Consider the following 20616-nt stretch of genomic DNA (forward strand, 5'->3'; position numbering starts at 1 on the left):
TGTCACAAGCTCCCGGCTCCATCGTGCGGAACAGTTTGTTACAAACACTGAGCAGCAGAGTACCCCTTTAATCCTCACGAGAAATGACAGGTGTCCACCGAGGAAGCTGTGGAGAAGCGCCTGTTGTCGGAACCAGTCCTGAACATCTGTGGAGGTGTCCCTTCTCCCAGGTGGGTGTTGAGTATCAACACAAGCAGAGGACTGGGAACATGGCACATGTTCCCTGCCCACACATTAAGTCACGGACGACGGATACTGGAACTCAGAAGGATGAGTCTAAGCAGTAGATGATGATGGTGACAGTGATGACTATGTCAACAACACCCATGTGACACTTGTGAATGTGCCCTGGCTCCTAGAACCATGACATGGAGGAAGAGGAGGAGGACAGTCTACCTCAGACTGGTGGCCAGTTCCATTTTGTCACATGATTTGGTGATGCAACCTCATGCGCTAAAGGAGAGCCACAGTTCTTACATTTAGGCCTGAACAGCCATGGTTCATTCTCCACCCGCACATGGTGAACACTACAATGCTTTTGTTTTCTGGCAATATAAAGAAAAATGCCGATACTGTAGATGACTGTACAGCACCCCCACCAGTAATGTTTTTACCCCCATGCCACCCAAGCTTTCTTGACCATAAATTGGCTTTGTTATCACCATGACTACCTATGTCCCTTCTACCACCACGGCTATGACAACCCTAACTCTACAAGTGGCCCTACTGCCACCACCAAAGCTTCCAATGCCCCTATTACCAACACCAGGGCTACCAGTGCCACTACGACCATGGCCAACACAGCTAAGAATTTATGCTATCGTGTCCTCCACTTTATTATCCTTCTTTTTAGTCCAATCCTTGAGTGTTCTTATGCAATTCATCACAGAAACACTATTGTAAGTAACCTTGTTATCACCTGGTCAGCTGTGAGTCTTCAGGGAAAAAATCGTGCCCCCCCCATAGGTAGCTTTGACTCAAATGAAAAATTTGCCAGAGAAGAAGCACGGGGAGGAGGAATCTACTGTAGAGGTAATATCCTCTATGATCCTGCTGCTGTCCAGACCAGAATGTCATCAGCTTCCTCCGCAGTAACATTCGTACTGGACATGACTGACAATGATGGCCTGCTAATACTGAATGCACGACAGGTTCAGCCTGCGCTACTACCACTCACATCCGTTCTGATAGCTGATGTAGCACAGTAGTTTCCTCTTACAATTCTGTTGCCCTGTCCTTTGCCACTTTTACCAGACATATATTATTATTTATTTTTTTTCAGGCTGAAATATAACTGCATGTTGTAAACACACGTGTGATGCTGAACAATAACAAGTTCGGTGGCACTAACAATTAAATGACAAATTACCAATGCACAGAGCTATGGACAACAGAGTTTAAATTGTCACATGGACATAGGCTCGAGTATAACATCATGATGTAAATGTGTGCTTGACCCAGCAGTAAAAAAAAAAACTTAGCCACCAATACATTACTGTCAGACAAGAAGGGATGACTGCAAGGCATTATGGGGAAGCCCACCAGGCTGCTCCCAAGGTCATGTGATATATCATCTTCATAATATCATAATCTGTTAATTGCAGCTGTCATTTTGCAATCCACCAGAAATGAATCCCAAAATGTTAGTATCTGTAAAAATCTAAACATTTTGACAATTTCCTGGGTAATCTTTTTCATGATGAAACATTTCGGCTTAGCTCTATATACAGGTAAAGGTGGACATGCATCAGTTCCATATAGACAGGATATGGGCTCTCACCCATATTGTCAGGTGGGTCAAAATAACTCCATAATGTAATTTTACCACACTAACAAAAGGGGCCAAAAGTAGCCAATATGTTTAAAAATTTTCTGGGGAAAAACAAAGACAAAACTTGCAATAGGTTACTCCTCAGATTTTCAAATCTCCTCTAACATTTAGTATATGGGATATTTTTTTAGAAGGCTATACTCCCCTATCATGTAACTTTTTAGGCAGCATTCATATCACAATTTTTGCATTTGTCAAGTTCAAACAAATCAATACTTAAAAATCGTATTTCAAGACGTATTCATGGAATATTTTTTTGACAAAACCACATGTACCCGTTTTGGTTCGGATGGAAAATCATGGTTGACCACAATTTTCCATCCCAATCCAAAAATGGATATCAGTCTTATTTTTTTTTTTTTAACATTATTGTCTATGTAAATCTTACTGAATTATATCACTATGTATCTGTTACAAATTGTTTCAAATAAAACGGACAAAAACCTATCATACATCTGACAAATAATTTTTAGATGCATCTGTAAATTCATTTGATTGAGGCAAAAATTATTATGTGAATGTGGCCTCACAGTTCATTTACATGGTTGGGCAGGGGAGAAGTAGAACCTTTCACAGTTGAACAATTTTTATTATCCAGTCCACAGTGCAGCTCAGAGCTAAAAGGTACGGGAATGTGCCGCACCTGAAGTGACTTCAGGGTATTCTGGGAGGTCAGGTGATCGCGTCCTCCCACGCTGCTGCTCTCTGCTCTCAACTCATCAATGTCAACTTTAATGTTTAACAAAAAAGGAAAGGACGAGACGTGATGATGAGTCGGGAGATGATGACCATAAGTACTGACACAAGGTTCACTGAGTGGGATCACAAAAAATATGGTCTCACAAACATATACAAGAAATCCTACCCGAAGGAAGGAAAGTCATACAGGAAAACTGTAGAGTGTGAGCAAAGTATATGCAAGGCTGATTTAATAATGGACAATGAGGAAACAATATTTGGAGCCACATTTAGTTCTAGAGGGCCTTCCACGTCTCTTATTCATCTTTAAAGGGGTACTCCAGGGAACTAAACCCAAAGCCCATCCTTTCACTCTTACCAACCTTTTTAATTGTCTACACTGCTCAAAAAAATTAAGGGAACACAAACAACAGAATGTAACTCCAAGTCATTCACACTTCTGTAAAATCACACTGTCCACTCAGGAAGCAACACTGATTGACAATCAATTTCACATGCTGTTGTGCAAATGGAACAGACAACAGGTGGAAATTATAGGCAATTAGCAAGACACTCCCAATAAAGGAGTGGTTCTGCAGGTGGTGACCACAGATCACTTCTCAGTTCCTATGCTTCCTGGCTGATGTTTTTGTCCCTTATGAATGCTGGCGGTGCTAGTGGTAGCATTCGACAGAGTCTACAACCCACACAAGCTCATACAGGATGGCACATCAATGCGAGCTTTGGCAAGAAGGTTTGCTGTGTCTGTCAGCGTAGTGTCCAGAGCATGGAGGCGCTACCAGGAGACGTGGAGGAGGCCTTAGGAGGGCAACAACCCAGCAGCAGGACTGGTACCTCCGCAAGGAGGAGGACTGCCAGAGCCCTGCAAAATGACCTCCAGCAGGCCACAAATGTGTATGTGTCCACTCAAACGGTCAGAAACAGACTCCATGAGGGTGGTATGAGGGCCCGATATCCACAGGTGGGGGTTGTGCTTACAGCCCAACACCGTGCAGGATGTTTGGCATTTGCCAGAGAACACCAAGATTGGCAAATTCGCCACTGGTGCCCTGTGCTCTTCACAGATGAAAGCAGGTTCACACTGGGCACATTGGAGGTGGGCCAGTAATGGTGTGGGGTGGCATTTCTTTGGGGGGCCGCACAGCCCTCCATGTGCTTGCCAGAGGTAGCCTGACTGCCATTAGGTACCGAGATGAGATCCTCAGACCCCTTGTGAGACCATATGCTGGTGCGGTTGGCCCTGGGTTCCTCCTAATACAAGACAATGCTAGACCTCATGTGGCTGGAGTGTGTCTGCAGTTCCTGCAAGAGGAAGGCATTGATGCTATGGATTGGCCGCCCGTTCCCCAGACCTGAATCTGATTGAGCACATCTGGGACGTCTCGCTCCATCCACCACAGACTGTCCAGGAGTTGGCGGATGCTTTAGTCCAGGTCTGGGAGGACATCTCTCAGGAGACCATCCTCCACCTCATCAGGATCATGCCCAGGCGTTGTAGGGAGGTCATACGGGCACGTGGAGGCCACACACACTACTGAGCCTCATTGTGACTTGTTTTAAGGACATTACATAAAGTTGGATCAGCCTGTAGTGTGGTTTTCCACTGTGATTTTGAGTGTGACTCCATATCCAGATCTCCATGGGTTGATGAATTTGATTTCCACTGATAATTTTTGTGTGATTTTGTTGTCAGCACATTCAACTATGTAAAAATGTAAGTATTTCATACGATTAGTTCATTCATTCAGATGTAGGATGTGTTATGTTAGTGTTCCCTTTATTTTTTTGAGCAGTGTATAATTCCTTAGCTATAAAGAGCTTGTCACTTACATGCAGGAACTGAGGAAAATACATCATCCTACCATCCACTGTGTCTCTGTTCAAGTCCCTCACTGAATGCAGCACTTGGTTTCTGCCCTGCACTGATGAGTCATGCTCCCTTTAGCCGGGAGGTGTGTGCAGCCTCAGCCAGACACTCTCTCTGCTCACAGATCAGGAGGGTGGGGGCTGCTCTCAGAGAGGGAGCTGTGAGGAGCTGGAGGACAGTGAGAACAAAGCTGCAATGGCTAACTGGAAATGTAGTATTTATGCTTAAGAAAATCAAGCAGCCAGAAAATAGAACAAGGGGCACAGGAGCCATGCATATCATGCGAAATCATTTACAGGGAACATATCCAGGTAGTGTAGTGGCTTTAGAGCTTTTTTTTTTAAAGTACTTTCCTGAAGATGTTTCTAAACCTTGAATGGAGTCGCCTATTTTTTAAACAAACAACGCATATCAGAGCAACAACCAAGCCATGAGGGGAAAAGAACTGCCTGAAGACCATGTACACTGAGGACAAGCAGGGCTCTGTACACTGGAGGACAAGCGGGGCTCTGTACACTGGAGGACAAGCGGGGCTCTGTACACTGGAGGACAAGCGGGGCTCTGTACACTGGAGGACAAGCGGGGCTCTGTACACTGGAGGACAGGCGGGGCTCTGTACACTGGAGGACAGGCGGGGCTCTGTACACTGGAGGACAGGCGGGGCTCTGTACACTGGAGGACAAGCGGGGCTCTGTACACTGGAGGACAAGCGGGGCCCTGTACACTGGAGGACAAGCGGGGCCCTGTACACTGGAGGACAAGCGGGGCCCTGTACACTGGAGGACAAGCGGGGCCCTGTACACTGGAGGACAAGCGGGGCCCTGTACACTGGAGGACAAGCGGGGCCCTGTACACTGGAGGACAAGCGGGGCTCTGAACACAGGAGGACAAGCGGGGCTCTGAACACAGGAGGACAAGCGGGGCTCTGAACACAGGAGGACAAGCGGGGCTCTGTACACTGGATGACAAGCGGGGCTCTGTACACTGGATGACAAGCGGGGCTCTGTACACTGAGGACAAGCGGGGCTCTGTACACTGAGGACAAGCGGGGCTCTGTACACTGAGGACAAGCGGGGCTTTGTACACTGAGGATAAGCGGGGCTCTGTGCACTGAGGACAAGCGGGGCTCTGTGCACTGAGGACAAGCGGGGCTCTGAGCAGTGAGGCTCTATGATATGCCTTGGCTCACACATCAGGCTGATTGACAAGCCAAGAGCCTGTACATATCCCTGCATATGGGGGCATAGTGGCATCATTCAATGAGTGGGCACAGACATCTCATTTATTGTTTTAAGCAACACAGAGGTACAATTATTCGGTACAGGGAACAGTGTTTGACAAATTTTATATTTGGGGGCATAGCATGTGGCAGTATTATACTATTTTACCAGGGGAAACAGTGTGTGGCATTATGATATTGAGGGGCACAGTGTGTGACAGTAATACAGTCATGGCTGTAAATGTTGGCACCCCTGAAATTTTTCAAGAAAATTAAGTATTTCTCACAGAAAAGGATTGCAGTAACACATGTTTTGCTATACACATGTTTATTCCATTTGTGTGTATTGGAACTAAACCAAAAAAAGGGAGGAAAAAAGCAAATTGGACATAATGTCACCAAACTCCAAAAATGGGCTGGACAAAATATTTGGCACCCTTAACTTAATATTTGGTTGCACACCCTTTCAAAAAAAATTACTGAAAATCAGTCGCTTCCCTTAACCATCAATAAGCTTCTTACACCTCTCAGCCGGAATGTTGGACCACTCTTCCTTTGCAAACTGCTCCAGGTCTCTCTTATTGGATGGCGCCTTTTCCCAACAGCAATTTTAAGATCTCTCCACAGGTGATCAATGGGATTTAGATCTGGACTTATTGCTGCCACTTCAGAACTCTCCAGCGCTTTGTTGTCATCCATTTCTGGGGCTTTTTGACGTATGTTTGGGGTCATTGTCCTGCTGGAAGACCCAAGATCTCGGACGCAAACCCAGCTTTCTGACACTGGGCTGTACAGTGCGACCTAAAATCCGTTGGTAATCCTCAGATTTCATGATGCCTTGTACACATTCAAGGCCCCCACTGCCAGAGGCAGCAAAACAACCCCAAGACATCATTGAACCTCCACCATATGTCACTGTAGGTACTGTGTTCTTTTCTTTGTAGGCCTCATTCCGTTTTCGGTAAACAGTAGAATGATGCGCTTTACCAAAAAGCTCTATCTTGGTCTCATCTGTCCACAAGACGTTTTCCCAGAAGGATTTTGGTTACTCATGTTCATTTTGTCAAAATGTAGTCTTGCTTTTTGATGTCTCTGTGTCAGCAGTGGGGTCCTCCTGGGTCTCCTGCCATAGCGTTTCATTTCATTTAAATGTCGACGGATAGTTTGCGCTGACAGTTTGATGCTCCCTATGTCTGCAGAACAGCTTGAATATCTTTGGAACTTGTTTGGGGCTGCTTATCCACCATCTGGACTATCCTGCGTTGATACCTTTCATACATTTTTCTGTTCCATCCACACCCAGGGAGATTAGCTACAGTGCCATGGGTTGCAAACTTCTTGATAATGTTGCGCACTGTGGACAAAGGCAAATCTAGATCTCTGAAGATGGACTTGTAACCTTGAGATTGTAGATATTTTTCCCAAATTTTGGTACTCAATTCCTCAGTTCTCTTTCTGTTGTCCATGCTTAGTGTGGCATACAGACACACAATGCAAAGACTGAGTGAACTTCTCTCCTTTTATCTGCTTTCAGGTGTGATTTTTTTTATATTGCCCACACTTGTTAGTGTTGCCCACATTGCCCACACACTGTTATTTGCCCACACAGTGTTATATTGCCCACACACTGTTATTTCAGTATGTGAGTTTTAAGGAGCATCACATGCTTGAAACAATCTTATTTTTCCTTAATTTTGAAAAGGATGCCAATAATTTTGTCCAGCCCATTTTTGGAGTTTGGTGTCATTATGTCCAATTTGCTTTTTTTCCCTCCTTTTTTGGTTTAATTCCAATACACACAAAGGGAATAAACATGTGTATAGCAAAACATGTGTTACTGCAATCCTTTTCTGTGAGAAATACTTCAGGGGTGCCAACATTTACCGTGTCCCTGTATATTCAGGGACACGGTGTGGCAGTCATATTTAGGGGCACAGTGTGTAAAAGTATATTCAGGGCACAGTTTGTGGTAGTATAGTATTCAGCGGCACAGTCTATGGCAGTATAATATTCAGCGGCACAGTCTGTGGCAGTACAGTGGTCCAACATACGATGGTAATTCGTTCCAAATGACCCGTTTGTCAAATCCATCGTATGTTGAGGGATTCGTGCAATGTAAAAAGTGCATTTAATACTCACCTGTCCCAGCCGCTCCGGACCGCGTCCTCACCGCTTCCGATGCTGTCCCAGGGGCTCCCGATGCTGTCCCGCTGCGCTGGCATCTTCTTCGGGATCCTCCGGCTTCTTCCGCATCTTCTCTGGTGTCGGGGCCTCGCTTTCTGGTGACATTATTACGTTGCTGCGCCGGGACGGCGTCCGCAGCGATGTAATAACGACGCCGGAATGCGAGGCCCGGACCCCGGAGAAGATGCAGAAGACGCTGGAGGATCGCAAAGTGGACCCGGAGCAGCGGGGATAGGTAGGTGAACCTGTACGGGATGCATAAACTGCTATCCGACAGAAGCTTAAGCATTTTGCGCTGTCGGATAGCAGTTAATGCGATGGCCCCGACATATAAAAGCATCGTATGTCGATGCTGACATCGACATGTGATGGCCTCTGAGAGGCCATCGTATGTCGATTTGATCATATGTCGGGGCCATCGCATGTCGGGGGGTTACTGTATAATATTCAGGGGCACAGGGTGTGACAGTAATATACCAGGGGCACAGTGTGTGGCAGTATAATATTCAGATATATAGAAATAGACAGACTGGGAATTGCACTTAAAAAGTTCTTTATCTCCAAATTTATCCATGTACAAAACAGTAGAGAGATATACAGAACATAATCACCTGGTGCTCAATAGACTGCTCAGAGGTTATTCCACTCGGTGTCTTCAGAACCTTCCATCCCAGACTTGCTGCTTGCTGGACGGTGTGTTCCTGGCCATGTGGACGCTAATTCTGAGGGGGTGTGAAAACGCTCGCTGGCATGCAAGCTGCTGGACGTTTCAGGAGTCTCCTCCCTTTCTCAACAGTGTTTCTGTGCACCCACCACCATACATTTATACAGGTACGTTCTCTCGCGAGAATTCATTTCTACATACAAAATATAAAATAATTAAAACCAGGATTCTGATCGGACAGTATTTATAAAAAGGCATTGAAATTACAGCTTTCATTAATTCCCTTAGGTGCTAGAGAATCGAGACAGTGTATCCAAAAAACTTCTCTGATTTAATTTTTTCTTTATCTGTTCACTATTCATACCCTCTATTTCTTCCAGAATGGAGATAGTGTATCCGAAGATTATAGTCGAGAGAAATTTGGGGAAACGAGCCTGGCTAGACATTTCGTCACGAATGGGCATCAGATAAGTGAGCTAAAATGGTTAATACTGGAAGAAATAGAGGGTATGAATAGTGAACAGATAAAGAAAAAATGTAATCAAAGAGAAGTTTTTTGGATACACTGTCTCGATTCTCTAGCACCTAAGGGAATTAATGAAAGATGTAATTTCAATGTCTTTTTATAAATACTGTCCGATCAGAATCCTGGTTTTAATTATTTTATATTTTGTATGTAGAAATGAATTCTCGCGGGAGAACGTACCTGTATAAATGTATGGTGGTGGGTGCACAGGAACTATGTTGAGAAAGGGAGGAGACTCCTGAAACGTCCACCAGCTCGCATGCCAGCGAGCGTTTTCACACCCCCTCAGAATTAGCGTCCACATGGCCAGGAACACACCGTCCAGCAAGCAGCAAGTCTGGGATGGAAGGTTCTGAAGACACCGAGTGGAATAACCTCTGAGCAGTCTATTGAGCACCAGGTGATTATGTTCTGTATATCTCTCTACTGTTTTGTACATGGATAAATTTGGAGATAAAGAACTTTTTAAGTGCAATTCCCAGTCTATGTCTATATATATGGTTTAATACACTCAGGAGACGGAGCCCTGAGATAGACATAGGGAAGCCACCCATTACGTGCACACCTGTGGTCTGATTATGTTGAGAAGTGGATAAGTATAATATTCAGAGACATAGGAGGAGATTTATCAAAACGAGTGCAAAGGAAAAGTTACCCAGTTGCCCATAGCAACCAATCAAATTGTGTATTTCATTTTGCAGAGGCCTTGTTAAAAAATGAAAGAAGCGATCTGATTGGTTGCAATGGGCAACTTTCCTCTGGACAGGTTTGGATAAATCTCCCCCATAGTGTGTGGCAGTATTTAGGTCATACAGGAACAGTAGAGCAACATCCTGCATACTTCAGTCGCTCCTTTTACCCTGTGATTTATTATAAGAGTTATAATAATCTTCTACAACAGGCAGCGCCTATTCTTTTCATGGCACTGTGGCTACTAGGTGAACCAGGACTTTCCGTTCAGCTCGGACCTTCACCAGATGGCAGACCTGGATAAGCAGACCTTCACTAAAAATAGTTGAGTACCCCTGCCTTACAGCATGTACACCAATTTTATAAAAGATGCAGCATAAAATTAGATAAACGTGGTTGTTATCTTCCAGAAACAGCAGTAATATCTAGTGCTGCAGCTCAACTTCATTACCATATACAGCCCAGGCATGTACTTTTCCCTGTTCAACAAATTGCAGATAAACTGCATATGGTGCAGCTCCCCCATCTCTGTGTTATGCTAGGGACCCACAGTAAAAAGTAGTGACAACTGTTTATAAATCTAGGCCTTTTATATTAGGAATAAATACCTTCTATTACATTAACAAAACAGGGAAAAAAACAGCTGCTATATACACTGATCAGAAAGGATTTCTATATTGTCACATCTTCCACCTGTAAGTTACCCTCCAGGGCAGCCTGGTAAATTTCGATAGTGTCAGCTAAAGGGAGCGGCTCCACGCTCTCAATGATGGCTATAGTCTCTCCCAGTTCTGTGCACATGATGGTCTGCTGTGGCTGAGCAAGGTTCCTGTGGGTTTTTATATGGCTCCGTAGGTTAGAAAGTGACTTGAACCTCTTGTCACAGTCTGGACAGGAGTATGGTCTTTCTCCGGTGTGAACATGTCTGTGTTCTGCTAGGTGCAAGGGCTGAACAAAAGACAAACCACAGTCCTGGCAGCGATACGGCCTTTCCCCCGTGTGAATACGGCGGTGCTCCCTTAAATGAGCAGCCTGGCGAAACTTTTTGCCGCAGTCCAGGCAAGGAAATGGCCGCTCCCCTGTGTGAGTTCTCAGGTGGAGCCGTAAACTGAAGGAAGCAGAAAAAGCTTTTCCACAAAATGTGCACTTATGAGGTCGGACTCCGGAGTGATACTTATGGTGCCTTGCTGCCCTTCTTTGACTGGTGAAACATTTGCCACATACAAGGCACTTAAAGGGACGCTGACCATTGTGAAGGAGGAGATGAAGATTTAGACTAGATTCTGAATTCAGCATCTTATTACAGGTAGGACATATATGCTGACTCAAGCTTCTGCTCCGACATCTGTGTCCGGAGAGCAGGGATTCATCTGTAAACACTCCTCCGCATTCCTTGCAGTAGATCGGAGCTTTACCCTGGTGCTCAAGTTGATGTAATTGCATTAACTTTTTTCTCAAGAACGTCTTATCACAGTCCGGACACTTGTAAGGCAGGACACCTGTGTGTTTGATCTTGTGCAAAGTAAGTTTGGAAGCTCTGTTAAATTCGAGGCCACAAATGTTACAGGAGAACGGCCTGGAACCAGTGTGCAAGACGCGATGCTGCTGCAAATTGGAATTCTGCGTGAACCTACGGCCGCACACCTCACACTTGTATGGCTTTTCTCCGGTGTGGGTCAGGTGGTGCCGTGTCAGATTGGCATGGGATCCAAAGGCTTTGTCGCAAGCTGAACATTTAAAGGGGCGCTCGCCTGTGTGTGTGCGCATGTGGTTCCGCAAGTGCACCTGTTTTTTAAAGTGTTTGGCGCACACCGTGCATTTGTGCTTTCTCTCGGTTATGTGCACGGCGCGTCTGTGTTGCACCATTTTCAGACGGGAGGGAAATTCCTTGCTACATTGAGTGCACTTGAAGCTCTCAGTCTGACATGCCGGTGCAGTCTCTGGCTCTTCTGATAACACATTGTTAGTGAATCCATTTTCTTTAGATCCTGCATTCTCTACATTCTCTTTCTTATTCTGTACATCCGCTAAAGGCACCTCGAGCGTAGGAGACACCTCTGGTGCAGATAACATCACTGGAGCCAGCATTGGTGACACTTGCGGAAAATCACAAAGAGCTAGAGGACTCTCCTTGCTTAAGAAGCTGGGCCTATCTGGTCTAGGGACACGTGTGCCACTTTTACCAGCATGAGTCCTTCTGTGGTACAAGAATTTGGTCATATTACTAAAAGTTTTTCCACAGTGACAGCGATGTAAAGGGTCCACTGTGTGACTTTTCCGATGCAAGACCAAGGTGATTTCTGTACCGAAACCAACGCCACAGTCCACACACAGGTACAGAGCCTCCCCCCGATGTACTCGCATGTGCTGCTCCAGTGAAGTCTCTTTCTTAAATACCTTGTAGCAATTTGGACACTGCAAGGTGCCTTCCACATGTACACGACGGTGAGACTGCAACCTGCTGGCAGAGGTGAAGAGTCGACCACATTCTGGGCAAGGATACTCTTCGTTCTGGTGTTCTTTGCGATGTTTCCGTAGTTCCTCAGCAGTCGCACAATCCTTTTTACACTCCAAACACTGGTAGACCCTTTGTACGACCCCAAATCTCTCTCTAGTCAGTTCCTCTTTTTCTTCTATCATCCAATCTTTCCGAAGTTTCTCTAGAATACCAGGGGACGGAGCAGCATGTTCAGTGCTTCCGTAGAGTGAAGAAGCTAAACTTTCTTTCTCGGATTCCATGAAGTGCCGACTCTGGTGGTCAAGAAATTCCTCCGGTGTATGAAACACCTGGCTGCACTCCGAGCACTCATACGGATGCATCTCTGGGAGCTGAATCACTTCTCCCTGTTCAGTGGATGTGGGGAGGGCCGCTCTTGACACAGATTCAGCAGCTTCTTCTGTAGTTGCTACCACAGCTGGCACTTCCACTCCCCAACCATTTAAAGCCCTTTCATCTAAGAGAACATTTTGTAAGCTTAGGACGGTCTGGAGTCCAGATCCGGTCTGTAGGACAACACTTTGTTCTTGCTTTTCATGCTTTTGGCGGTGAGCAAGCCACAGTTCCGGGGAAGTGAAGAGTTCTTTACATTCAGAGCACTGATAATGTATCTGGCCACCGGCTAATGGGGGAGATGCGGGGGCCTGGGGAAATTCCCGCATGTGCATATCTTGGTGGTGTAGCAGCTCCTCTGGGGATAACAGGACTTGGCCACACTCTAAACACTGATACTGGCTTTCTTGTACTAAGCCTTGCAGCTCTCCCAACTGCACAGAAACATCTTGGGACATACTCGCTTGTATCCCACTTCCAACATGGTTCTGCTGATGAACCAATACATCTTCCAGAGCGTTGAACAGAAGACCACATTCTGAGCACATATACTGGTGTTGAAAGACCATCGGAGCCTGGACGCTCTCCGCCATGACTACAAACAGGGGTGTGATAGCTAAAGATAAAAAAAAAAAGAACTCAATGAACAATAAAATAAAGATACAGCTATCATCCCCAACAATACTTATCCTTAACTAGGCTCTAAAGAGGACAATACTAATGACAACAGCAGATAGGATTGTCTGTGCTGTACATCTGCATGTATTTGGTGAAGGTAACATAGATGAGTGGCTGCCACATACCAGTAGTGCCGCTTTTCTCTAAGGGAAACAATAATAAACAGATGCAAATCAAACCTGGTAGCCCCCCCCCCCCCCCCCCCCATGTCAGAGATGTTCTATTACACAGTCGCCTCTCCACCAGGAAAGTAGGCCCAATGATTTGTATTTGGTATGGATGGAGCAGAAGTCAAGACCTGTGTTATCCTAAATACTGCCAGCCTGAAGTGGTACTTTATTCCTGTGACTCATAATACTACAACATAGTTTACATACAGTATTAATCTACATAAGAAACAGTCACTATGTAGATATATTACATTACTTATCCTGTACTGATCCTGAGTTATATCCTGTATTTTACTCCAGAGCTGTACTCACTATTCTGCTGGTGAGGTCACTGTGTACATACATTACATTACTTATCCTGTACTGATCCTGAGTTATATCCTCTATTATATTTTAATAGACTCTTTGTATCTCAGATAAGCGGTTATTGATACACCTAGTGACAAGCATGTTCATCACTTCTAATAACCTGGTACATTATGAATGCACAGTCTTCTTACCCTCACCATTGAAAAAGGGGACATGGCTCGCCGAAACACGTCTGGCCATAGACTCTTTAGCTGCACAGAGATTGGGACTTAACAGGTACGCTCCCGTACCCCAGCAGAGCCTGACACTCGACTACCCCAGCAGAGTCCAAGACTTGCATTACTAACTAGCCGCAGCTATCACCGGCATTCAGCCTTGGACCTCTGTCCTTCTTGGTTATCCTCCCCATGCCGCCGGGTATAGAAGGCAGAGCCTGGAGGACTTCCAACGCAGATACGCGCAGAACACTGAGCATTGGAAGAGCTGGTAAGAGGCACATAGTGCCTATCTTTAATCACCTTCTTTAACTTGTCCCCGTGCCGTCGGGGTATAGAAGGAGTAACTTCTTGATACTGTGTGAAACTTGGTGAAGCTTCAGCGCTACCAAGTGCATCTGCCTATTCTACAGACAGCCCTGCGCAGACAGGGAGAGTGGGCTCAGCGAGCGCTGCAACTACGGCCAACACTGTGGATTTAATCTTTCAGCGCTATTTGCGTTAAGTACCCTCACTGAGACTACAATTCACACCAATCATCACCTGTAACAAATAGGACATTTGCAATTTCCAGACTGTCCCTGTGCTTACTATAGCACAGACCCTGTGTCCCAGCCACCTCATTAGTGCAATTTTAGCTAGCAATTGTGTTTTTATGAATTTTACATATCATTTGTATTATATTGTGCATTGTCCAAAGCAAGGGCCCTGCCAAGGACATCACCATTAAGTCATCAAGAGGATCATTGTTATTTTAAATAAATGTCCAATATTTGACACAAACCTCTTTTTCTCTTCTATTATTTCAATTCTTCTGATTTCTATAACCTTTTTCCCCTGGCCTAGTAGGACTGCTCCGTTTATTGTTAATTATGAGTATCTGTAGGCTCATCGGGTGTGTGCAACGCAGTATCCTCGGCCTGGGTCCTCGTTTAAGTATTTTATGTAAAGCTCCCATCTCTGTATCTTACATTATGAATGCAGCTCTGAAGTATATTAGAAGCCATCCCTCTGGATCAGTAGACTGCGCTCGCATATGTTCGGCGCTGCAGCCTAGTTGCTGAATGTAGTGTTTTTCGATCTGACAAGTCTACAGGTGTGACAGAAGTCCCCATAAGGATGCTGGGAATTGTAGTCCTCAGGGGGAAATTTATCAATACCAGTGTAGAGGAACAGTGGTGCAGCAACCAATCAGATCACTTCTTTCATTTCAAGAAGAGCTCTGATTGGTTGCTATGGGCAACTCAGCAACTTTTCCTCTAGAAAGGTTTTGATAAATCTCCGTTGTGTCCAGTACAATGGGAAAACTAAAGCATCCAATCAGATTTCAGCTCATTCAACAGATGCCTCTGGAAAATAGAAGCTGTTATCTGATTGGTTGCTACGGGCAACCGCTCAATTCCCCCACACACTAGCGGTGATAGTCTCCCCCTGATGTGTACACAGGCCCCGGTGTGACAGACACATCCTAAGTATCCGCAGCTGACCCGGGCGTCTCCCTCCGGGGTGACTGTGACTAACATGTCCGCTCCCTGACCCTTGCCGCCGCATCTCTCCGCCCTCCTCCCGCTATCCCGGCACTTACACACTGAGCCCCGCCGTCCCCTCCTCCTCCTCAGCAGCAGTCGTCTGTCCGGGAACCTCCCAGCATCCTCTCCCTTGATTGGCTGCGGCTCGTCTGCCTATAGGGATGCGGCGCCGATGCATCGGGAATAGAGGCCTTGCAGAATGACGTGTTTTGAGATCAGAACGAGGCTGAGCAATCCCACAGTGCTCTGCGATGACTAATCTTTGATGACAGCGTCCAACGTACTGAACAGATCGCTTTTGGGCCAAAGTATTTAGGTAGCTGTAAAGCGAGACTCCTGTCGTAAAGGAAATAGAAAACGTAATAGTAGTGAACGGCGTATAATGCTGCCTTTTATTGTTTATTAATAATTATGAATTATCTTTAATATTAATAATTAATTATTATTATATTAACCCCTTAAGGCAGTGTTTCCCAACCAGTATGCCTCCAGCTGCTGCAAAACTACAACTCCCAGCATGCCCGGACAGCCTTTGGCATGCTGGGAGTTGTAGTTTTGCAGAAGCGGAGACACCCTGTTGGGAAACATTCTCTTAGGGTACATTCCCACACGGCGTATTTGCTGCGTATTTGCTGCTGCGTATTTTATTTTCTCTGTTGAAGTCAATGGGTAGGAAAATACGCAGCACCAAATACGCAGCAAATACGCAGCAAAATACGCCGTGTGGGAACGTACCCGTAAGCAGAAATTTTTCTAATAGCCGTTTTAACCCGTTATCGCCCGTTATTAATAACGGAAATTATTTTGTGACGTGGGAATGAGCGGGAGAATTAGTGCATGCACTAATTCTCCCATTACTATCACCGATAACGGGTTAAAACGGCTATTAGAAAAATGGCAGTTTAGCCCCGCGATCGCCCGCTATTTTATAACGGACGTTATATAACGGGTACTTTTCATAGTGTGAAAGCAGCCTAAGTGAGGCCTGATAATCAGTGTTAGGGCAGGGGCACACGTAGCGCATTCACAGGGTATTTCATACTGCGGATGCGCCAATAACCATCACTAGAGTGAGCTCCCTGCTGCGCCAGTGTGTCCCGCGTATCTGCTCGTAGTAGCAGCGTGAAATACACTGTGGATGTGCTACGTGTGACCTTACCCTTAGGGTATGTTCACACGATGGAATTTCCACAATCCTGCAGAAATTCTGTTCAGCAAAGCATGCTGTCCGCACTGAATATTCGGCATGGATTTCAATGGGATTCTGATGCACTGTGCACACGGCGGAATTTCTGCTCCAGATGTTTTCGCCGCAGAAATTCCGATTCTGGCGTCTGCCGAAAGAATAGACATGTCTATTCCTTCTGTGTATTCCACAAGGAAATGCATTGCCGTCTATGAGACAGCGCATTTCTGAGCGGTCCTATCTTCTGCCGGATTATTCAAATGTGTGGAATGTCCACACGTGTTTTCTGAGCGGACATTTTGCACATTTTCTGCCGTGTGAACCTGGCCGAACGGTACACAAGTTGATAAGTTGAAGAGTGTTTCCCACTCGAGGAGATTTACTGCGAGTTTCACTACTATTCATTTCAATCGACTCCCGCTGATTTTTCAGAGACCAAATGAAGTGAATGGTAGTGAAACTCGCAGTATATCTCCAGCAGTGGGAAACCTGCTGCAATTTTCAAATAAGTAACCTAGCAACCTTAAAGCGTACCCCTCAGATCCAACAAAATTTATCTTTTTAAATAAATCACTCAGTACCTAATCCTGACCATGTACATCACATTTTTATGTGTCTAGCACCTTTATTTATTTTTTATTACACTTTTAATTTAGCTCACTAGTCTGAATTCCTCCCAAAGGGAGGGGGTGTGGTCTCACTGTGCAGGTCTCCGCCCCCTCCCTCAGTATGCTGTCTGCTCACATCTCCCCTAGCATTAGCAAAACTACAACTCCCAGCTTGTCCTAACTGACAGTAGCGGGACACAAGCTGACAGTGGGAGGATTTTTCCTCCAGCAGTGAACCGCAGGGTTCACTGCTCACAGCTGTCAATCAAGGAAGTGTGTCCATGATGTAGGTGATGACTCATGGACACAGCAGAATTAGTATGTGTCCAAGCAGGCAGGGGGGTCAGTTGTTTGAATGGCTTTTTAGTATGAAATACTGAAAATTTTCTAATGAAAGCAATTGCAAAACCTATTGATTATACATGCTTTACAACATATCAAAAGTTTTTGTATCTGACAGTGCCAATTTAAAGACCACTCAAAAACAGACCATATATATGTAAAAATAGGTAATCTTTATTATGAAAATGATACAAAAAATAGGTTAAAAGCAAGAGGCATGGACACAGAAAAAGGTGATGGACTAGGGAAAGGAGGGGTACAAAATCAAATATGATAATGGCTATGTAGCACTTATAAGAAGTCATGGCCAGGTATACATAACAAAAACAATAATACAGTAGTTCCACACAGGAACATAGGAATGGTCTCCTAAACCAGTGTCAAGCACAATAAGAGAGAGCAAATAGCTGGGAGCCAGAAAAAGCCGTCCAAGACCAGCTAGTAAACAGATAAACAGAGACAGCCCCGTTCCCCAATCACCCACCACACCTCCAACGCGTTTCGCCCTGGGGGCTTTGTCCAGGGACCGACCAATAGCAGATCGGGGGTGGGGGGTTAAAGTTCGGTTCCCCCACTCTGCCCACCCACGGTAGTCCGGCGCCGGAGGTCACTTACCGGCGGCGAGCGGCGATGAGGTGCGGTGATCCTACAGAAGCCGGTGAGTTGTTGCCTAGCAACATCTGGAGGGCTACAGTTTGGAGACCACTATACAGTGGTCTCTAAACTGTAGCCCTCCAGATGTTGCAAAACTACAACTCCCAGCATGCCCCGAAAGCTGTTTGGGCATGCTGGGATTTGTAGTTTTGCAAGATTAAGAGGGGTACAGTTTGGAGATCACTGTGCAGTGGTCTCTAAACTGTGGCCCTCTAGATCTTGCAAAACTACAACTCCCAGCATGCCCACACATCAGTTTGCTGTCTGGGCATACCATGGTTTGTAGTTTTGCAACATCTGGAGGGCCACAGTTTGGAGAACACTGTGCGGTGGTTTCTAAACCGTAGCCCTCAAAATCTTGCAAAACTACAACTCCCAGCATACACAAACAGCAAACGTCTGTCTCGCCATGCTGGGAGTTGTAGTTGCGTACCTCCAGCTGTTGTATAACTACATCTCCCAGCATGCCCTTCGGCAATCAGTACATGCTGGGAGTTGTACTTTTGCAACAGCTGGAGGCTTGCCCCAACGTGAATGTACAGGGTACATTCACACGGGTGGGTTTACAGTGAGTTTCCTGCTTCAAGTTTTAGCTGCGGCAAATTTTTCCCTGCATCGCAAACTCCTAGCGGGAAACTCACTGTAAACCCGCCCATGTGAATGTACCGTAACAACACTACCCTACACTAACACATAATAAAGGGTAAAACACTAAATATTCACCCCCTTACACTGTCTCCCCCCCCATTAAAAATGAAAAACTTATCGTACCGTAGTGTTTACAAAACAGAGCCTCCAGCTGTTGCAAAACAACAACTCCCAGCATTTCTGGACAGCCACTGTCCAGGCATGCTGGGAGTTTAGCAACAGCTGGAGGCACTCTGTTTGGGAATCACTGGATTTAGAATACCCCTATTTCCACCCCTATGCAATCCCCAAGTTAGTCCTCAAATGCGCATGGTGCTCTCTCACTTCAGAGCCCTGTCGTATTTCAAGGAAACAGTTTAGTGCCACATATGGGGTATCTCCTTGTAAAAATTCAAAAACTGCGTCTACAAGAACATGCGAGTGTAATAAAATTTTTAATTTTCTCCTTCACTTTGCTGCTATTCCTGTGAAACACATAAAGGATTAACAAACTTTCTGAATGTAATTTTGAATACTTTGAGGGGTGCAGTTTTTATAATGGGGTCATTAATGGGGTATTTCTAATATGAAGGCCCTTCAAATCCACTTCAAAACTGAACTGGTCCCTGAAAAATTCCAAAAATTTTGGGAAAAATCGGAAAATTGCTGCTGAACTTTGAAGCCCTCTGACGTCTTCCAAAAGTAAAAACATGTCAACTTTATGATGCCCACATAAAGTAGACATATTGTATATGTGAATCAATATATAATTTATTTGGAATGCCTATTTTCCTTACAAGCAAAGAGCTTCGAAGTTAGAAAAATGCAAAATATTCAAAATTTTCATGAAATTTGGGCATTTTTCACCAAGAAATGATGCAAGTAACGACGAAAATTTACCACTATGTTAAAGTAGAATATGTCACGAAAAAACATTCTCGGAACCAAATTCATAAGTAAAAGCATCCCAGAGTTATTAATGCTTAAACTGACAGTGGTCAGATGTGCAAAAAATGCTCGGGTCCTTTAGGGGTTAAAGGGCAACACCGGTGGAAACAAGTGGAAAGCAAAGATTTTAAAATCAACTGGTGACAGAAAGTTAAACAGATTTGTAAATTACTTCTATTTCAAAATATGAAGCCTTCCAGTACTTATAAGCTGCTTGTTACGCCTAGCGCTCCGGGTCCCCGCTCCTCCCCGGAGCGCTCGCTACACTCTCCTCACTGCAGCGCTCCGGTCAGATCCACTGACCCGGGGCGCTGCGATACCGCCTCCAGCCGGGATGCGATTCGCGATGCGGGTAGCGCCCGCTCGCGATGCGCACCCCGGCTCCCGTACCTGACTCGCTCTCCGTCAGTCCTGTCCCGGCGCGCGCGGCCCCGCTCCCTAGGGCGCGCGCGCGCCGGGTCTTTGCGATTTAAAGGGCCACTGCGCCGCTGATTGGCGCAGTGGTTCCAATTAGTGTTATCACCTGTGCACTTCCCTATATCACCTCACTTCCCCTGCACTTCCTTGCCGGATCTTGTTGCCATCGTGCCAGTGAAAGCGTTTCCTTGTATGTTCCTAGCCTGTGTTCCAGACCTCCTGCCGTTGCCCCTGACTACGATCCTTGCTGCCTGCCCCGACCTTCTGCTACGTCCGACCTTGCTTCTGTCTACTCCCTTGTACCGCGCCTATCTTCAGCAGCCAGAGAGGTTGAGCCGTTGCTAGTGGATACGACCTGGTCACTACCGCCGCAGCAAGACCATCCCACTTTGCGGCGGGCTCTGGTGAAAACCAGTAGTGACT

General features: G+C 45.6%; 1 protein-coding gene and 1 long non-coding RNA gene across 5 annotated transcripts in view; both read right to left on the reverse strand.

Annotated features, from left to right (window-relative positions):
* The window catches only part of LOC130293806 (uncharacterized), a 103348-nt gene that overhangs the window by 74092 nt on the left and 8640 nt on the right, over positions 1-20616 (reverse strand). The gene's annotated exons all lie outside the window — the stretch shown is intronic.
* LOC130293797 (zinc finger protein 574-like) lies at positions 10233-15610 on the reverse strand. 3 transcript variants are annotated; one of them, XM_056542915.1, is made up of 2 exons: positions 14854-15457; positions 10233-13126 (listed from the first exon to the last, which is right to left on the reverse strand). In XM_056542915.1, the coding sequence occupies exon 2, from the start codon at positions 13101-13103 to the stop codon at positions 10353-10355; it is 2751 nt and encodes a 916-aa protein (XP_056398890.1). In that variant the 5' UTR covers positions 13104-13126; positions 14854-15457; the 3' UTR covers positions 10233-10352. The 3 variants fall into 3 exon arrangements, with proteins under 3 accessions (XP_056398890.1, XP_056398891.1, XP_056398889.1); XM_056542916.1 differs by lacking the exon at positions 14854-15457 and adding an exon at positions 14667-14824; XM_056542914.1 differs by lacking the exon at positions 14854-15457 and adding an exon at positions 15468-15610 and having other exon boundaries at positions 10250-13126.

Source organism: Hyla sarda, chromosome 10 (assembly GCF_029499605.1).
Source record: "Hyla sarda isolate aHylSar1 chromosome 10, aHylSar1.hap1, whole genome shotgun sequence".
In the NCBI taxonomy this organism is placed as follows: Eukaryota; Metazoa; Chordata; class Amphibia; order Anura; family Hylidae; genus Hyla; species Hyla sarda.